This window comes from Diadema antillarum, unplaced genomic scaffold (assembly GCF_040938485.1).
Source record: "Diadema antillarum isolate AM-2024a unplaced genomic scaffold, OU_Dant_1.0 seq00000891_RagTag, whole genome shotgun sequence".
NCBI lineage: Eukaryota > Metazoa > Echinodermata > Echinoidea > Diadematoida > Diadematidae > Diadema > Diadema antillarum.
Window position 1 is genome coordinate 788,683 of NW_027271755.1, and position 20,042 is coordinate 808,724.

The 20,042-nt window shown below is 38.7% G+C and overlaps 1 protein-coding gene across 1 annotated transcript in view; it reads right to left on the reverse strand.

The window, feature by feature from the left end:
* LOC139740919 (inactive rhomboid protein 1-like) overlaps positions 1–20,042 on the reverse strand; it is an 88,453-nt gene that overhangs the window by 50,187 nt on the left and 18,224 nt on the right. Inside the window, exon 2 of the mRNA XM_071651507.1 lies at positions 3,233–3,423. Within this exon, the coding sequence (XP_071507608.1) occupies positions 3,233–3,423 (191 nt within the window). The remainder of the gene's footprint in view (positions 1–3,232; positions 3,424–20,042) is intronic.

Below are 20,042 nucleotides of genomic sequence, written 5' to 3' on the forward strand. Positions count from 1 at the left end.
CGTCCACATGATGCTAAAATCCGCGTGGGGACCCCCTGCAGCTCGTGGCTAGAGTAAAAAACCCTGAGAAATCTTGTGGTTCAAATCATCAGCTACTGTATACGCCATATATAATAGCGAGTCTAAATTTTCGCGAATCAAGACTTCCCGACAATTTCGCGAGTGGTTAAATTCGCGATCGTGGAGTCCTGTACTGAACGGAGAAATATACATGTGCATAACATTCATTTCGGGATCACAGCCAATATTTTCGTGTGTCTTTAATTTTGCGAATAGCAATTGACTCACAAAATTCACGAAAATAAAAACCTCGCGAAATATTCAGCGTATACAGTAATCTTTAAGATTGCTAACTTTCAAGTGCGTCTACACAGGGCTAAACAACAAGATAATCATGTTAGTTTATAACTTTGAGCTAATCTTTAAGATTAGGAGCATCATGTGAACATAACTTTAAGTGATAGAAATCCTGAAAAATCGGTTTATCAATCGGCTGCTACTTCAGTTCAATTAAGATCAATTTTTAGATAACTTAAACTTTACAAATACCCAAGTGTCTACATCTAGCCCTATGGGTCAAAATTTCCAGTGATACTAATCAACCCATTTTAAGAAATTTAATATGATGTTAATCTATCCTACAAGCAGCAAGGACAATGCTTTGATTTCTATAATCTCTCTCCCCCCCCCCCCAAAAAAAAGGGGGGATTCTGTGTCACCAATCTAAGTAAGCTAGAATTCCAGAATGACACACCCATAACTTTGTGCAATGTTCAAAGATTTTTGCCTCTTTGAAGTTCATAATCCAAAACAAAATGAGTCTTCAATATTTTTCACTACAGGAAGATGAATAATAGAACAGTCTTTATGAGTAGTTTAAATGCATCACAATTGGTTCCAACATCCAATCACCAGACTATTGCTATTTTCAGCTCTAAAGAGGTTACTGCTGCTCAATAAGACTTACTATTACTAAATTGTACATGTACCTCAGCTTTTACCAGTTATCAATATATTACTAGTACTACTTCTATTGCTACTACTATTACTACTTCTACTGATACTACTTTGAAAATATTACTACTAGTTCTACTACCACTAGTACTATTAATATCATCACCACTACTTCTACTACTACTGCTACATTTTATATTGCTACCACAAATACTGTAGATACCACTTCTTTATTTGAGCAGAAATACTGAAACCATCACTTAAAACTGCTGTGGAAAAGAACAGCAACACAGTCACAGGGGGATATTACCAATTACAAAAATAATACCACCAAATAATAGGACACTTAAAAATATCGATACTACAAAAGGTTTAAAAGCAAATGGGACATTAAGCAGTACACCTCATCGTACTACAGTCTTTGTAGTACTCAATTATCTCAAACACAATGGTTATATTTTCAAACATGTGTCTGTCTAAGGCGTAAGAGGTCAATATCCTTTACAGACTGCTTTGGGTATACACAATGTACTTCTATTGTCAGAACACTGAACAAGTGACTGTAGATGTGTGAACCTACAATGCATTGGTCAACAGATGGCAGCATACAACTCCAGCAGTTAATCCATGAGTGAATACCCTGAGTGCAGGGAGGTGTGACATACACATCAGAATGTATAATATATGACAACACAGCACATACATTGGCCATGATAAACAAACAAACAATTAATCAATCAATCAATCCATCCATCCATCCATCCATCCATCAATCCAAAAACAAACAAACAAACAAACAAACAAACAAACAAACAACTGTTGGTGCTTCTCTTAACATTTCCAGAGACAAATGCCTCCATGTAAAGGAAACTTAAATCAATTTGCCTTGCCATTTGACATTATCTTATAAAGTATGTCAAAAGTCTAAAGGTACAGTAGTACACGCCTGTATCATGAACCATTACCTTCAAATATGAATGTACATCATTCTGACATACACTTCTTTCCAATTCAAAGGGGAAAAAATTCCAGCAGGTAGGGCAAACAATGCATGGTCTGAGGCCAGAGTGTGTTGATATACCATAAATTAGTTTGATACATGGTTAACCGCATGGTGTGGGAATAAATGTTTGATTTTCCCCTAATATCAGTCTGGCACTTTTCCAAATTACATGTGAATGTGGATTCACTGTGGAATCACACAGGCAGTGAAGGGCAATGTGACATACAATAAATATTTGATAAATGGTGAGAGATATAGTCATACTAACATACTTGGTGAATGGTATCATTTTATCAAACTCTTATTTTTCACAGGTTTCATCACTGATGTGACCACTGCATGCATCTTTAGTACCAGAATATACACCTCAGGTTGTGTCATACATCTGCTTGAGAATTTACAAATATTTCCAGCTTTGGAGATAAAAAGAAAAAGACGGAATGAAAGACTACCCAAGTTTTCAGTTATCATCCCAGCTTCATTTTCAAGTTATTTGACTCTCTGGTTTCTGTACATAGAAAGAAAAAGTGGTGCATTGAAATTACACAGGAAAAAGGAAACTGTTGCTCTTTCTAACCAGCAAAAGAAAGAAAAAAAAAAACATTCATGATAAACACAATATTGTGCATCCAAACCAACTACCAGGTTGGTCACAGACCTCACATGTACTCTGCATAACACTCAGAATTCTCTTTTTTGGATTTACGCAAATATAATGTAACATATTACTCTAATTTTGTGCAAATTTTCATGGATTTGACCAGTTCCATCTCATCTTTCTCTAATACAAAGAAATGCAGTGAAATTTGCAGGTACCACTCTAATGATGACACAAATGGTACTTTCTCCCAAGACTTATTAAAGGGATAGTATAGTATTGGTTGAGGTAAGGACTCAGCATTAATTTTTTTTTTTAATACTTAGAAAACATTTTAAGAAATGTTAAGGAGCATAAAATTCTAAGAGTAATTCAAAAGTTGATTCGACAAAACTTCTTTTTGAAATGGCTGATATCCAAAAACAAAGTAAAACAAAACAATTCTAATAAAAAAAGGTAGGTTCCACCTTTTATCAGGTTTGCTTTGTTTTGGATTTCTCATATATTTCAAAACCAATATTCATCAAATAAACTTTGAATGATATGCTTTTTCATATCTCACAAGGTTTCTCATTATCTCAAGTAATCATCAAAAAACATTGGAAACCTGAAGTCTCATCTTAACCGAAACTGTACCATCCCTTCAATTTGGTTTTTGAGAAGAAGTGCACTCTTACCGAGAGGGTCAACGATGTTTGGGAGGGGCACCCCGAACAGGTCCTCCTGAAGAGGGGCGGGTTCGCACTCCCTCTTGATACCGCCATGCCGCCGGCTCAAGTACCGGGACTGCCTCCGCCGCCACCTGTCGTGGTCCTCCTGACAGTTGTCACCGACGCCAAAGAAGTTGGCGGTCTGGGACATCAACCGACTGCAACAGCAAAGGAAGAGCAAAGAACATCAAACATAGATGAAAGGTAAAGAGGGTATTATTGTAGGAATTGAAATTTTTACAATGAGAGAAATTTTCCGCATTTTATGTGAGCAGAAACTAGCATGAAAATAAAAGTATGTAAATATATATTTTGCTATATGTAATACTATTTACAATTTTGATTTTGCAAAATTAACATGCAAAGTTTGTCTACCCAAGAAAAGCACAAAAATATTACCTGAGTGAAAATATCCACTTTTACAGTATCATTCCTTTTCCTGAACAAGTTATGAGTATGTGACATCAATGTGTATATCAATATATAACACTCAAGTATCTCAGCAAAGTGGTGCGGTTATCTTAAGAAGATGTTGAAATAGCATACGACATTGTTGTTGTTTTGTGTGCATTTTTTTTTTCTAGTAACACTCACACAACCCTGAAGAGAGAGAAGTGGTTTTGTAGTTGGGAGTTTTGTCTTAGTATAACCTGATCTAAAAGGACTAACTTGAGACTAAAACCCCAAGCATCTCTTAACCCATTGAAGACTAGTTTCGAGTTATACTTGGGCAGGTGTCTATGGGAATGCATACTGTAGCAAAATCAGCTCGTCCTCAACGGGTTAAAGAGGTGATTCTCCCACCTGGAATCCCAAGCAAACTGGTGACTCTGATTGCAAAAACACTGGCACAATATTTTTGCATTATTGTGCGGGTAGCACACATCACAACCTTTACATCCCTTGTGGCTAGGGTCAATCCAGAGACCGCTTCAGGACCCTGGAAGCTCGATGGGGTTACAGATACTCTATGGTGCTATCTAAGCCTCATTCTTTGAACTTATGACAAAACTTAAAGTTGACCGGGACTCCAGTCGGGAGAAAGCAAAGAGTTTAAGAAAAAGAAAACACAACTTGTGCACAGGAGACACATGGCTGGACCAGGAGGAATTCAAACTCAAGCGCAAGAGCAGGAGATTTTCAGAAAATGGCCTCAATGCTGGATATCGCCCAACAAAAGCTGAAAAGTTGGCACCTTTGGTTAACCCGTTTCATACCACACTATGAAATGTAAGAAGACCATGTGCAGATGCCATTTGCTTCTGGTAGCCAATGGGCTTTATAGATTACAGCAGTACGTTGTCTTCCCATACAAGTGCACAGTCTCCACACCCAATGTCGACATGGCATACCGTATGTACACTTTCTATTTTGCAAGTATATTTCTTAAACAAATCAAGACTTGCAAGGCAATTTCATGTGTGGTCAAATTCATGATTGAGAGCTACAGCGACAGATCAATATCTTCCTTTTCAAGAAGCAAAGTTTGTCATTTCCAACTTTGGAGACAACACACATGGTATTTTTGTGCCAGGAGACTATCTGCATGCTGTTAATTTTGTGAAAATCAGTCAACTCGCAACATTCACAAACACAAAAACAACCCCGAAATATATTTACAAATATAACACAGTGAGAGTTCACTACAACATCGTGTCTACACTAGTTGAAAATGACAGCATAAGTGCCTCTACTTATCACACAACAAATATTGTCACTCCAGGCTAAACAAGATATGATTGCATTGTCCAAATGGAGAATATTGCTACAGTACCACATCAAAGTATTTGTATGGATACAAATACATTCCGAAGGCCATTACTTCTCTAGAATGAAATGCTAAGGTCAATACACTGATTATCTTGCTGAATGTAATTTTGTTTGGCAATTACATTTACTTATTGCAAAATTGACCCTGTAGCTTGACCTCGCAGAGTTAAAAGCAGTACGGGAACATGTCAGCATCAATCTACTTTCATGGCATGATCGCTACCGACAAACAATCATGCACTCACCTCACAGTCTCCCATGAAAGGTTATTGAAATTGATGTTTAAAAGATATGTCTCATCTTTTATGACACTCTTTATTAAACTCTACTATCACACATATCTCTTCTATAAGTTGACAGCCTGATTTATTTATTTATTTATTTATTTTTTTTTTTGGGGGGGGGGGAGAGGGATTGCTGATGTCACATTGCAGCAGAGAGATATCTCAACAAATGGCTTTATATCATAATTTTAAGAAAGTAACAATATTAAAGATATTACATTATACATGGTGTATGTATCATTATACTTTAATTGGTACACTGATTTGAATTATTAAGCTAAGAACAGTTCGAAGATAAAAAAAATGATTTATGAAACATCACAAAAATTACCAATTATTTCACTATTTCTCTGAACACAATAGGCATCTTCTAATTATTTCATTTAATTTATATGTATCAAGAAAAATCTCTGTTCCATGTTCAACTCAACTTGAACGAATAATAGAGTACATTCAAAGAAAATATCAAAATATTAACTGTAACGGGACAAAAATGTTGAGGTTGAGGAAATTGAACATGCCTTCTTTTCACAATACAGTGATACCATAAATGTTCTCAAATGTGCAAATAAGCAAGATCTGGTATCATTCACAAATATCAATTACTCATATAAAGTTCCAAAATATCATGAGAGCAAACTCCTGCCATGTCATAATGATAATTTCACTGCAATGAATCTCAACATATGATACGTCAAGATATTTTGAATCTCCATCCTAGAAACCTAATTACCATCAAAGAGAGAGATATTTTACCAAGTATTAGAATGCTTGAGATTTGAAAAGGGATTAATCAACATGGAAATGTTTTTACAATGCACTACACAGAGCACGGAAGACAAGGTGTCAACAGGAAATATCTTGATGAATATTTCAACACAATGCTTCACCTCTGCAAATTGGCCACACTCATACTTTATCCAGATGCCGTCTCCGCTCTTGGCGGCTCTTTAATCTTCCTCCCCTTCCCCCCTTTGATTCTGATACTCACGGGAGCGCCATGCCAGGCATGCTACGAAAGTCAACAATGAATGGCCCGTCTGTTTCCACGATCAAACGTCCCCCAAGTCTCTCCCTACAGCAGGCGAACACCTCTACAAGGGAAACTCTCTCTCCCCTGCCTCGCACAGAGAATGTTTTATGGTGGCTTCTAACGCACAATTAACTATTTATGCCCTATCTTGTGACGAAGATACCGCCTTCCCGTTATCCTTTTAAGAATGGCATTGGAGTCACACAAATCCACAAATACATTTATAGACTCCGGTCCGCTGGCTAACAAGGCCCAGAAGCATTAACCATATTACGGGTTTAAATCAAGCGCTGATTAGATATCGCGCATTGTCGCTTCGCTTGCTCCTTCAAGGTCCAAGAGCTTACGGGCATGTACGTCAGATATGGATCACACTCAATGGCAGAGACATGTTTCGTCACTGAAGTGGACATCTGTCTCAAACTTAACGACCTTACGACTGTTTGGACAGTTTTGATTAGACCTCTTCATGTACAATGTATTTCAAAAGGGACAGTATGCAACATAATTGTACTAATATGTGTATAGAATCTATCTGGTCACTGACAGATTTATTTCATTCAAAATCGGCTAAGCTGGCTCAGAGGGGTTCTATACTAGTACATGGGAGCACTTGCTTTCAAAAAGAATTGAAGAGTTCTTTGTGGCTTAAATTCAAATCAAATAGATTACATTACTTTCAAAGAAAAAATATGATATTCATATATACTGAAGGCTACATTTCCAATAATCAAAGGAAGCCCAAATCCATGTTTAAGTTGGCTTTTAAAAGGAAGCATAGTTAGTCGAAGTTTCACGGTATATTACATACACGAGTGTAATAGAACATAGAGGTTTGAGGTTTAGGATACTTTTCCTACACAGTAATGTCACAAGCAACCACATTGTAGGCAAACCAGTTAGCACAATGATGATTTTACTTTGTGATGTTCACCACAGCCATATAGCACGAGAAATATGTAGTGTATATCCATTTTCTAGAAAAAGAAATCAGCCATACAGTGTATTTCCCAAACTGGATATGAGATGTGAATAATATACACATATTTCTATGTTATGGGTGGTAATATTTCTGTGAGATACTTTGTGGATCAATCGGCTCATGACATTCCCAAGTTTGAAATAAAAACACAGCGAAATCTTCCACTCACACAGTACTCTCTGCCAAAAGAGGCGTAGTTATATATCACATGGCATAAAAGGTATATGCACGAATGTGTACTATACATACATATGTACTCTTCCTATCTTTTTCTCTCTTTCTCCTTCTAAATTACTAGCAGTTCACTGCATCACTGACTTACTTTTAATACGAAGTAATTTACATTTGACAAGGGAACATAAATGCACACCATGTGCATGAAAACGTTGCACAGGCGATGAGTCAAAACTATGCAATCCTGAGGCTGTATGTGTTGTTTGTCAGTCATATGGCTGTCTCATCTTTGAGTTGGCAAGATGAAACACCTCACTGACGTCTATCAGTGCGACTCTAATCAAGACATCCGCATCTTAATTTTTTTTTTTTCAGTATCATTGTATCAAAACATATATAATACGTATCTGACCTTATTTTGTCTTTTTGGGGTGCATGGGGATGCTTGCTAGATTACTTAAAGGACAAGTTTACCTTCATATACATGTGGATTGAGTGAAGGCAACAATGTTAGTAGAACACATCAGTGAAAGTTTGGGGAAAATCCGACAATCTGTTCAAAAGTTATGAATTTTTAAAATATCTGTGTAATCACTGCTGGAGGAGAAGACTACTACAGTGTATGATGTCACATGCGTACAACTATATAAGGAAAATAAAAAGAGAATTTCACAAAACTTGACTTTTTGAGTAAAGTGCACATTTCCTCGACTTGTCACTGACTTATGTTAGGGGTAATATCATTCCCCCTGACTTCTGAAAGAGAGAAGTCAAGTGTTCTTTTATTATGTGAGAAAAGTGAGAATATCTTGAATTTTCTTTATACTTTCTTTATATAGTTGTACTCATATGACATCACAAGCTATAGTAGTCTTCTCATCCAGCCATGACTGAGCATAAACTTCAACAAGAGACCCGCGGGTCTAGCGCTCACCTGAGTATCGCAAGTTCACCTTTTACGCAGTCACTAATCTAAATTATTCACAGCTCTACCAAAATTTGACGAGGCATTCTCAAGTGGAAGATGAAAATGTACAATAAGGGCCCAATTTTTTCAAGATTCCTTAATTTGGGGGAATTGGGGCCCCCTGGGGCCCTCTGGGTGGGGCATGGTGCCCAGTTTGATAAATTGAGATCCTGACCACCTAGGGATGCTACCTGCCAAGTTTGACAAAAATCCATCATGAGGTTTTCAGGAAGAAGTTGAAAATGTACAATTCAGGCCCCCATTTGGACCCTTCCAACCACCCCCCCCCCCCTACCCCCAAGAGGGGCACCCCTGGATCTCCTATGAACAAACTTGAAACTACAGTCATTAATGTACTCACTCATAGTATTATCTCAGCTCTATAACTTCTGATTCTAGAGAAGATTCTTAAAGATTCCTTCATTTGGGGGGTTTGGGCCCCCTGGGGGCCCCCTGGGCGGGGCATGGTGCCCATTTTAACAAATTGAGATCCTAACCCCCTAGGGATGCTACCTGCCAAGTTTGGTGAAAATGGGTCATGGGGTTCTCAAGAAGAAGATAAAAATGTACAATTTAGGCCCCATTAGGACCCCTCCTCACCCCCCCCCCCCCCTGGGTCCCAAGGGGGGCACCCCTGATTCTGCCATGAACAAACTTGAAACTACAGTCATCAATGTGCTAACTCATAGTATTAACCTAGCTCTATCACTTCTGGTTCTAGAGAAGAAGATTTTTGCGGATTCCTTAATTTTGGGGGGTTTGGGCCCCCTGGGGGCCCCCTGGGTGGGTCATGGTGCCCATTTTAACAAATGGAGTTCCTAACCCCCTAGGGATGCTACCTGCCAAGTTTGGTGAAAATGGGTCATGGAGTTCTCAAGAAGAAGATGAAAATGTACAATTTAATAGGCCCCATTAGAACCCTTCCCCACCCCCCTCCCCTGGGTCCCAAGGGGGGCACCCCTGATTCTGCCATGAACAAACTTGAAACTACAGTCATCAATGTACTAACTCATAGTATTAACTTAGCTCTATCACTTCTGGTTCTAGAGAAGAAGATTTTTACAGATTCCTTAATTTTGGGGGGTTTGGGCCCCCCTGGGGGCCCCCTGGGTGGGGCATGGTGCCCATTTTAACAAATTGAGTTCCTAACCCCCTAGGGATGCTACCTGCCAAGTTTGATGAAAATCGGTCATGGGGTTTTCAAGAAGAAGATGAAAATGTAAAAAGTTTACGCACGACGCACGACGGACGACGGACGACGGACGACGGACGACGGACGACGGACGACGGACGACGCACAACGCACGACGCACGACGCACGACGGACGCCGGACGAAGGGCGATCGCAATAGCTCACTTGAGCCTTTGGCTCAGGTGAGCTAAAAATTCATAACTTTTTAACGGATTGTCCGATTTCGCTGAAACTCTCACTGATGTGTTCTACTAATATTGCTGCATTCACTCAACCCACGTGTCTATGAAGGTGAACTTGTCCTTTAAATACAAATATATCTTTAAGGAGAACACATTCTCTACCCCACATTGTATTTCAAAATCATTATTACTCTTGTCATCATTGTCATTACCAATAGGTGCTACAAACCAATTTGCCCACTTACACATGGTAATTAGAATTTTGTGGGCAAGTCCAAGTAAATGGATTGTTATAAGTATGGAACCTTCCCCTAACCAGCTGCCAAGGAAATTCTGAGAGAAGTCTGTATTAATGGCCTGTTATCATGATGATTAATACCATGATTCACAAATAGATTAATGTTATCATTGTTTGATAGTATTATCACAATCTTATCCATCTGTCACTCTATAAATAAAGAATAATATAATGACAAACCAAGCAAAATAGGCCAATGGCTCCAATCTGTGAAAATTTCATGCTGCGAATATTATTTTCAAGTATTTGCCTAATCAATGTGAGGTTGCTAGGGTCTACCCTGAATTTATCTGGTAGATGAAATACTACATGATCCATTTTCAGCACAATTCTATTTCAGAATTGGTTAAGATGTTCATAATACACCCTCTGACATAAAAGATGTTTATCATATCAGAATATCCATTCAAAAAAAGAGTAGGCTTGGCCTTTGCTCAAGGAAAGTGAAAAAGGTAACAAAATTTAGGTGACAGAATCTTTGCCATTCATATCTGTGTCATGTGACCAATACAACCTTGAGCACCACGTCACATGACTTCTCGATCTCAAACACTGGCAATTTTAAATATCTCGTCTGACGTCGAACAGACTTTTATCGCTTTATTGTTTGTTCGTGTTTTCCTACTGCCACTTCGTAACAAATTTATTCCTTGACGTATTTCCTCTGTTCTGGTTCTTTTAACCTTCATCACATCCGCTGTCTTCTTTCTATGTTGATCTGAGGCTGATGTTGAAACACCATGCATTATTAATCATAATCCATCCCACAGGTGACATGTGAAATCTATGAATATTGAAACATCACTGTGCCAAGCAATGATTCAAAGCAAAAAAAGCGCATCGCTGTGGTATTCAATCACCATGATTTCATATGTATTTGGCTCGTTATAATCCCTTTATATCCACAAGTCTTCATATCATACTTACATTGGCAACGTGCCCCTTTTTCCGTTGACCTTCCGATGGCCTCATTAAATCTCCCACTCAGGTATTTAATAGCAAGTCGGTGCCTCAACTTGAATGTAACAGGTTGGCACGTCACACAGCCCAATGCCACACACTTTACCTACAATTTCATCAAATAACGTCACTAAACTAACTCTCATAAGCTTTTACCTTGCACACAAAATGCTTCTGAATACTATATGCATGTAATTATTGACTGCTTTATAACTTTTATGAAACTTTGCTGATAAAATGTATAGCCATCATTCAAGTGATATCAAATGTTTCTTTTAGACTGAAGTATAGTATTCAAGTATAGAATTTAGTTATCTACTTCAAGAACATATCTTTTAAAAGTGACTCTCATAATATGTCAGTTTATGTTTTAAATTATTGTTTTTATCATGTTTTAAATGGTTGAACAGAAAATTGATGTTGTATTCGTGGTCAATCTTCCCACTGTTCACTAACATTGACAAGGATGTGGCATAGGTTTATCAAACTAGGCTATATTCAAATTTATAAAGCTTCTTCTAAATAATGGGAAAAAAATTACAATTTGAAAAATTAATGCACATAATGCATACTATTAGTATCCTTTTTCGCCAATGTATATCTTCTGCAATAATGTTCATGCAATAACGTTTTATAAAGTACTATACTGACAGTTCAAGAAAATTAGTATCAAAGTGTCTATCTAACAGGTCTACCTATGAAGGCTAATGGGAACATAATTATTCAAAACATTTCACTAGTTAAATGTTTTTTGTTTACTTGTTTGTGTTTTTCCACTAACCTGATTTTGAAAGCATGGGACCATGAAATGATGTGGAATGTACAGCATGTACCTTTCCTATTTCTTCTTTGTTTCTTCATGCCTTTACCTGTTCTTACTCTTCTACTCAGGTTTCTCTAATTTAAATAGGTGACATCATAATTTTTTCTCCTTCTTTTCTAAATAATCGGGGCTTTTCATTTATTTGACTGATGTGAGGGAATTCATAGCAAGGACTTGGCACCACGTTAGTACTGATACGGCTCTAACAGAGTAACGTGTAACATGGACAGTGACTCATCACAAACTGTAAGACCTCAACCAGCTGAAGGGTTATTATTGAATATCCCATGCATAGCATTTTGTGTGGGCAGGAAGCAGAAAGAATACAGAGGGGAGATTGTGGGAGACTCTGGCTTTACCCTGACCACAACTCTCTCTGCCAAACAAGTGACCGAAGAGGGATTACTCAAAGCAGACAGCCACTTTCTCTCTAGAGTGGTTAATTTTTAGAAAACAAAATCTGGGATAGTGTATTTCTTAAATGTCTGCAATTCTTGTCCGTTGCTCTATAAGCAGCAATGAAATGGGCCAAGGTCTTCTTGTCTGACACAGCTAGTGATTGCAAAATTTGAAAACAGTCTGGAAATTCCTTTTCTTTTTCCTCTCCTTTGTTTTTGTCCTTGAAGTCGCTTGTCAAGAGAGAAGCGATCTTCATTTTTCCCATCGCTGGAAATTAGCAATTAAAATTAACCATAATGTACCACAAATTGGGAAATGTGGAGAACTAGGTATAATTCTTTGGCTAATAAGCAACCCAACAAAGTGAAATTTCCTGTATGGTAATATCTAACAAAATATACATTCAATAGCAGAGGCAGACTTTTTGCTAATTCAAGTTATTTTTTATAAATCATAGGTTTCATGAGATGTTTTACAAGGAAATGGCATGTTGATATTAAAGCACAAATTATTATATATACCACCAGCCTTCATAAATATTTGTTGATCAATCTGATTATGTGTGAAAACTCCAAACTCTCCCCCCCCCTTTGTATTTGCAAGTTATTTACCCCTGCATTTGCAAGTTATAATCTCCCGTCAACTGACAATTCATACCCCCTCCCATTTATGTTTGTTGCTTTTGTTTGGGGTTCTCTTTCATCTCCCCCCCCCCCCCCCACCTCTCCTTTGATGTATCATGCATGACCTAGCAGTGGTATAGATGAGTAATCTAGTTAGGATTGTGGGAAGTACACGGGAGTGAAAGGGGTACCGTGACTCACCCATTGTTCACCCCAAAACAATGATGCTGAAGGGTTTATGGGACATCTGGCAGTTGGTTTCTAATGCCCCCCCCCCCCTCCTCTTTTTTGGATGAAAGCCTAAACGGTTCACTCAACATCTATCCACATTATTTTCAATAATCATTTCCTATATAGACAGCTTTGTTTAGCCACTGAAAATGAATTATCATTGAAAAGAAAATATGCCCAGACACACTTCCTATATTCCCAGCAGAATTTGTGGAAATAGCATGCAAATCATTGTCTTTTGTGCTATGTGTTCATAACCATTAAAATTCATGAAAATGTCATCTTTTTGGCTCTTTCAAACAATAAGTGAATAGTTACAACATCATCAAAACTAAAATTATTGTCATAATACATTGAGATATCAGCTCTGTTATCCTTTTGTCATTGCAATCTTATAATCAGTATGATATTCATATCATCATGAGGATTTAACGAATGGTGAATGATACATAAAACATAAAGTAAAAGACTAAAGAACCCTGGACAATCATTTCTAATGTTATCAATCTTTGAAGTTCTTTAAAGTTTATATATAAAAGAACACACACACGAAGATTCCATGCCACTGTTTATAGTACACATTCTCCTATACTGACTTTCAGAAAACATCATTCTCCTGAAGGAGGGATTGATTTTCTTTTTTTAGTGTCCTGGGAAAATGATTTGTGGGAAGTTTTCTATGAACATGTTTGCAATATTGTGTCTAGATGTACATTTTTGTAGAGTTGCAAATGTAGAAAAGGAAGTGTGTGCAATGGCCCAAAATTTATAAAGATGCTTAACTTTCGATCACATTGTTCGATTTTCTTTCAATGTATGTCAGTTGGCGTTTCAATATTAAACCTCCCTTCATTCACAGAATCCACATTATTTATTTCATGAATAGGGTAAGCTCCCCTTTTAATAGGCACAGCCTCACAAAGGCACAGTTTTGTCTACTCATTGCTACTGCATGTACAGAAGCGGGCATTTCGCTGGTCTTGTTACGATAAGCCACCCTTGCGCAACTCACAGGCACTTGAACACAGGCACCTGACACTGACGTGTGACAGTAGAGATTCACCCACAAACTGCAGCTGCCACCTAGTGGCAGTTGTAGATAGTCAATCAGCACTCTAATTCAAAGCAGGACTTTACATGTTCATTCTTGCAATGTGCCTGTAGATATTACACATAACGCCACTCAAACGCTTTATCTTTCAACAATGCAGTTTTCTCTGAAATGATGCCAAATGAGCACTAAATTTGTCTTTAACGCTGAAATGCAATGACAATGACAGATTTTTCATTTTTTGCTGTTTTTTTTTTTCTCTCACTTGGTTCCATCTCCAAATTAAAAAGAGTGGAACAGAATTATGGTTTCATTATCTCACCAGTGAATGTCAGACCTTCCTTACTTTCTCACTTTAAAACCTTCAATAATTTGCTTTAAATTATGCCAGTTTGGCATCCTGACAATGTTGACCTTCCTGAAAAATGCAACAGACCAACATCAAGCGAGTGCCAGTGAGCGTTCAGATCATACATTCGGGTTAATTTTTACATTAGCTTATAAAGTTATAAAGCGGTTATTGAACAGGTAAATGTAACTTTCAGCCACAGTGGGAAATTGAAAAAAAAAATTAATAAAGAGTCTACTAATACTTCTACACATTTTCATAAATAACATGAATGTGAATTCATCTTGCACCATATATACTTATTTAAGCCATGCCATCTAATAAGATTTTTTTTTTTCCCTGAGAAGATATGAGTAAAACAAAAGTAACATTGGGAGACAGAGCATTTGCCTGTGCAGCTCCCAAACTCTGGAATAACCTACCATTAGAAGTCTGGAAATCCCCAACTGTAGCAGTCTTTAAAACACGACTCAAAACACATATTGTCATTTAACTGTTTATTATCATCAAGAACATAAGAAGCTTTTGAGCGCAGAAGAATATATGTCTAGGTTTTGCGCTTTATAAATTGATATTATTATTTATTATTAGCAAAGAGCCTGGGAGATTATCAGAATTTATGATACAGGGCTTACCATTTGTGAAAAATTGATATTCTCAACCCACCAAAATAAAAGTAATCTATCAAATACACAACCAAACTTCAGAGGTACATTACTTGATGAATTAAAACAGGAGCACTGAAGCTACACCACATCAATTCATTCTTAATGTGTACATGACAATGGGGATATCGAACTCCCACGGTGATGGCTAGGAAGGGATTACAGGATCCGATCATCCTGCAACTTGGCATAAAAAAATACAATGTACTTATTAGGCACGACATATAGTCATTATAATTTCTAACTTTAATGAGTATCAAGGCTATGTCTGATTGTTTGGCTGCCAGTGGCAATCTATGGTGGATTTTTGTTCCCATTTATGAGCACTTTCAAATGTTTTATGACTAGAAATTTAAAAAAAAAACAAGAGACCCGCAGGTCTAGCGCTCACCTGAGTATCGCAAGTTCACCTTTCACGCAGTCACTAATCTAAATTATTCACAGCTCTACCAAAATTTGACGAGGCATTCTCAAGTGGAAGGTGAAAATGTACAATAAGGGCCCAATTTTTTCAAGATTCCTTAATTTGGGGGAATTGGGGCCCCCTGGGGCCCTCTGGGTGGGGCATGGTGCCCAGTTTGATAAATTGAGATCCTGACCACCTAGGGATGCTACCTGCCAAGTTTGACAAAAATTCATCATGAGGTTTTCAGGAAGAAGATGAAAATGTACAATTCAGGCCCCCATTTGGACCCTTCCAACCACCCCCCCCCCCTACCCCCAAGAGGGGCACCCCTGGATCTCCTATGAACAAACTTGAAACTACAGTCATTAATGTACTCACTCATAGTATTATCTCAGCTCTATAACTTCTGATTCTAGAGAAGATTTTTAAAGATTCCTTCATTTGGGGGGTTTGGGCCCCCTGGGGGCCCCCTGGGCGGGGCATGGTGCCCATTTTAACAAATTGAGATCCTAACCCCCTAGGGATGCTACCTGCCAAGTTTGGTGAAAATGGGTCATGGGGTTCTCAAGAAGAAGATAAAAATGTACAATTTAGGCCCCATTAGGACCCCTCCTCACCCCCCCCCCCTGGGTCCCAAGGGGGGCACCCCTGATTCTGCCATGAACAAACTTGAAACTACAGTCATCAATGTGCTAACTCATAGTATTAACCTAGCTCTATCACTTCTGGTTCTAGAGAAGAAGATTTTTGCGGATTCCTTAATTTTGGGGGGTTTGGGCCCCCTGGGGGCCCCCTGGGTGGGGCATGGTGCCCATTTTAACAAATGGAGTTCCTAACCCCCTAGGGATGCTACCTGCCAAGTTTGGTGAAAATGGGTTATGGAGTTCTGAAGAAGAAGATGAAAATGTACAATTTAGGCCCCATTAGAACCCTTCCCCACCCCCCTCCCCTGGGTCCCAAGGGGGGCACCCCTGATTCTGCCATGAACAAACTTGAAACTACAGTCATCAATGTACTAACTCATAGTATTAACTTAGCTCTATCACTTCTGGTTCTAGAGAAGAAGCTTTTTACAGATTCCTTAATTTTGGGGGGTTTGGGCCCCCCTGGGGGCCCCCTGGGTGGGGCATGGTGCCCATTTTAACAAATTGAGTTCCTAACCCCCTAGGGATGCTACCTGCCAAGTTTGATGAAAATCGGTCATGGGGTTTTCAAGAAGAAGATGAAAATGTAAAAAGTTTACGCACGACGCACGACGGACGACGCACGACGGACGACGGACGACGGACGACGCACGACGGACGACGCACGACGCACGACGGACGCCGGACGAAGGGCGATCGCAATAGCTCACTTGAGCCTTTGGCTCAGGTGAGCTAAAAAGTGAAATACACCTTCGCCTCCCACATACACACACACACACACACACACACACATGCATACACACACACACACACACACAGTCACACACATATTGGTCTCTAAAACTTTCTGATATCTCCACTCAAGTTGAATGTACAGTGCAATAAATTTCAACACTTCAGATTTCAACAGAAATGAGAACTACTCTTTCAGAAAATGCCGAAAACCCAAACTTAATCTCATTGACAGTAGATTTATATTTGGTTGCTTGCCCGCACAAAGGCCGCTATCGGCGAATTTGGTATAACTGTATACCCACGTTGCGCGATAGCGTCCTTTGTGCGGGCTAGCAACAATTTAGTGTGACTGCAAAATTGAAGCAAGCCCTTCTTTCTGGGATCCATGAAGCACAGCGCCAATTTACCGCAACACTGAATGAGATATACTAACTGTACATTGCAGTATGTAAATTTGAATCACATAGACATACAAGATGTGTACTTTTTGATGAATTTTGAACACATGCAACTATTTTTTTTTTATAATTGTCTAATTCAATCAAAGATATGATTATAAAACTGATAAATGCTTTCAAAGTAGATTTTTGGAACTTGAAGTCCCAACATATGATCAATACACGACACAAACTATGAATAAGAATCACAAATAATACTTCGTAGGATCACATAACAATGCAATGAAAGGTGTAATAAATTGCAAGATTAGAAAACGATAATTTCTGAAGGGTCATACCGGCTGGATCTGGCTGCAGTCTGTTTCTTGTTAAGGTATCTCATTGTGCCCTCCTTGTTACTGTCACCTCACATTAAACGCCAAGGCACATGGGTAAGGTGAGATTTTCAAGGTCCTCTACAAGGGTCCACCTAAAAAGTCCATATAAGTGTGTTGCTGTTGATCCACGTTACACTCTTGATATACCCATAATGCACGATAACTAAGCCAACAGTGCACCACCAGCACAGTTAGCTATGACTCAAAGCTATTTCCCCCCTCTCTATAAATAGACACTAGCGGATCCACAAAAGGCACATGGTTCCTTGAAGAGGTTGGCTCCATACACAAGAATCAGTCTTTTCGTTAGAAACTATTCACTCCGTGCACTATCCTGCAACATTATTTCTTCCCTTTCCCTAATACCTTCCCTTCTTGCAGCAAGATTTTGCTAATGCGCAATGACACGTACAGACGTTGCTGCGAGTTCCTGAGGATGTGACGGCTGAAGGGGTCGCGCAAAGTCACAGGAAGCGTACCGCTAGCTGAGGGGGAGGGGGGATATATCACCTGACATTGTATGACAGGGGAGGGGATCACGGCAAGATGCCCCCGACCATGCAGACTTGCAATGCAACTCTCAGACAACAACAGTACACTACAGAAAGAATCACTTTGATTGCGGCAAAAGCAATCAAAGCTAGTTCTGGCAACAGTCCCATCCATGCATTCACGTGTTGTGCCATTTAATCACCACAGCTTTGCCTCAAATATCATGCTACAACGCCCGCCGGGTTAAAGAGACATGGAACTTCTGTCTTTAATCCACCCGACATGAGTAATACTCTCACAACCTGCTTGTTCATCATCTTCCGAAGAGGAATGTGTGTATGTCCTTGCCACACTACATTCACACACATAAAATGTATATTTTTATGTGTATTATATTCACTCACACCTGATCTACAATTGTATTTCAGCTTTACAACATAGATATTCCCACTGCATGACCATCCTAGATTCTGGAGCTCAACGAATCAAATGCACTGACAGGGTGACCCTCATTTCATCCTTTAATATAATCATTTTAAAATCAATACACATATCCAAAGCAAAAAAAAAAAAAAAAAAAAATTAAACGTTGCGTTTAAATATCAATTGTACAGTATGGTACATCCTACCGTTTTGAATCTTAAACGGGGCCCGTTGCATAAAACTTACCATTGAATTTCAATGGTAACTACTGTCAAAATTAGGCGTCACAGCCAATCAGCATCAAATATTATAAAATTTACAGCTAATTTGAAGACTTACCGCTAGAAAGGAGCGGTAAGTCCAGCGGTAAGGGTTTTATGCAACAGGGCCCAGTCTAGATTCAAGACTTTATTCTACTGTGCATTGATATTGATATTGACACAAAATACCTTTTCATATATGTCTCTCCTCATTTAATATGATTCATCATCAAGTGCACCTCTCCTAATCCCTATAGCACAAAGGCCTAAGGGTATTAGATATCAAGGGCAATGTAACAACGGTGATGACCTTTTTGTCATACACATGATGTGTGACCATAAAGCAGATATCACACTTTGTGTTATAATTCAATTCACTATTGAGAAGTCGAACATTGTCTTGAGATTTGCTTGTCTGCAAAATCATTGCTGGCTTGTGTCCACATACAAGTACAATGTGTGTGGGGAATTAATCTGGTTCTTTCATACTTGTTAAACTTCTAACAGATATCCATATCCATTCTAACAGACTCTATTTTACTCCATTGGCTTGCCACTATTGGACAAGCAGTTTCAACTTCTGCCTGTTTTGATACTTTCATTGATGTGCAGGCAAGTGTCCCAGAATATTATTTCAGAGATGATTATACTGAATTCACATACACGGATTGGAAATATGACAGATACGTTATTTCTTTGTCTTGAAAGTGGTGGATCATTTTAATACTATGGTCACTCAAATGTATAGTAAAAAGTGTCATTGTCACGAGTGGAGTGACAGACGCTCTCCTCCACTGAGGTCAATTTGCATAGAATTTGTAAATAAGCATTTAAGCATGTAAATTTATGCAAACTGTTTAGCATTTCAATAGAAGAAATTCCAGACCGCTCTCGATAGAGCCACGGTAGTGCTATGTGTGGCAAGGAGCGGCAGTGTGACATCAGGCCTTGAAGGGGACATCACGCTGTGGTGCTGTCTCCGTGACACATTGCATGAGAATGTCCACTCGGTAACGGTGACAGGGGCCGCCACCCCAGTCAGTATTAACTAGAGATACC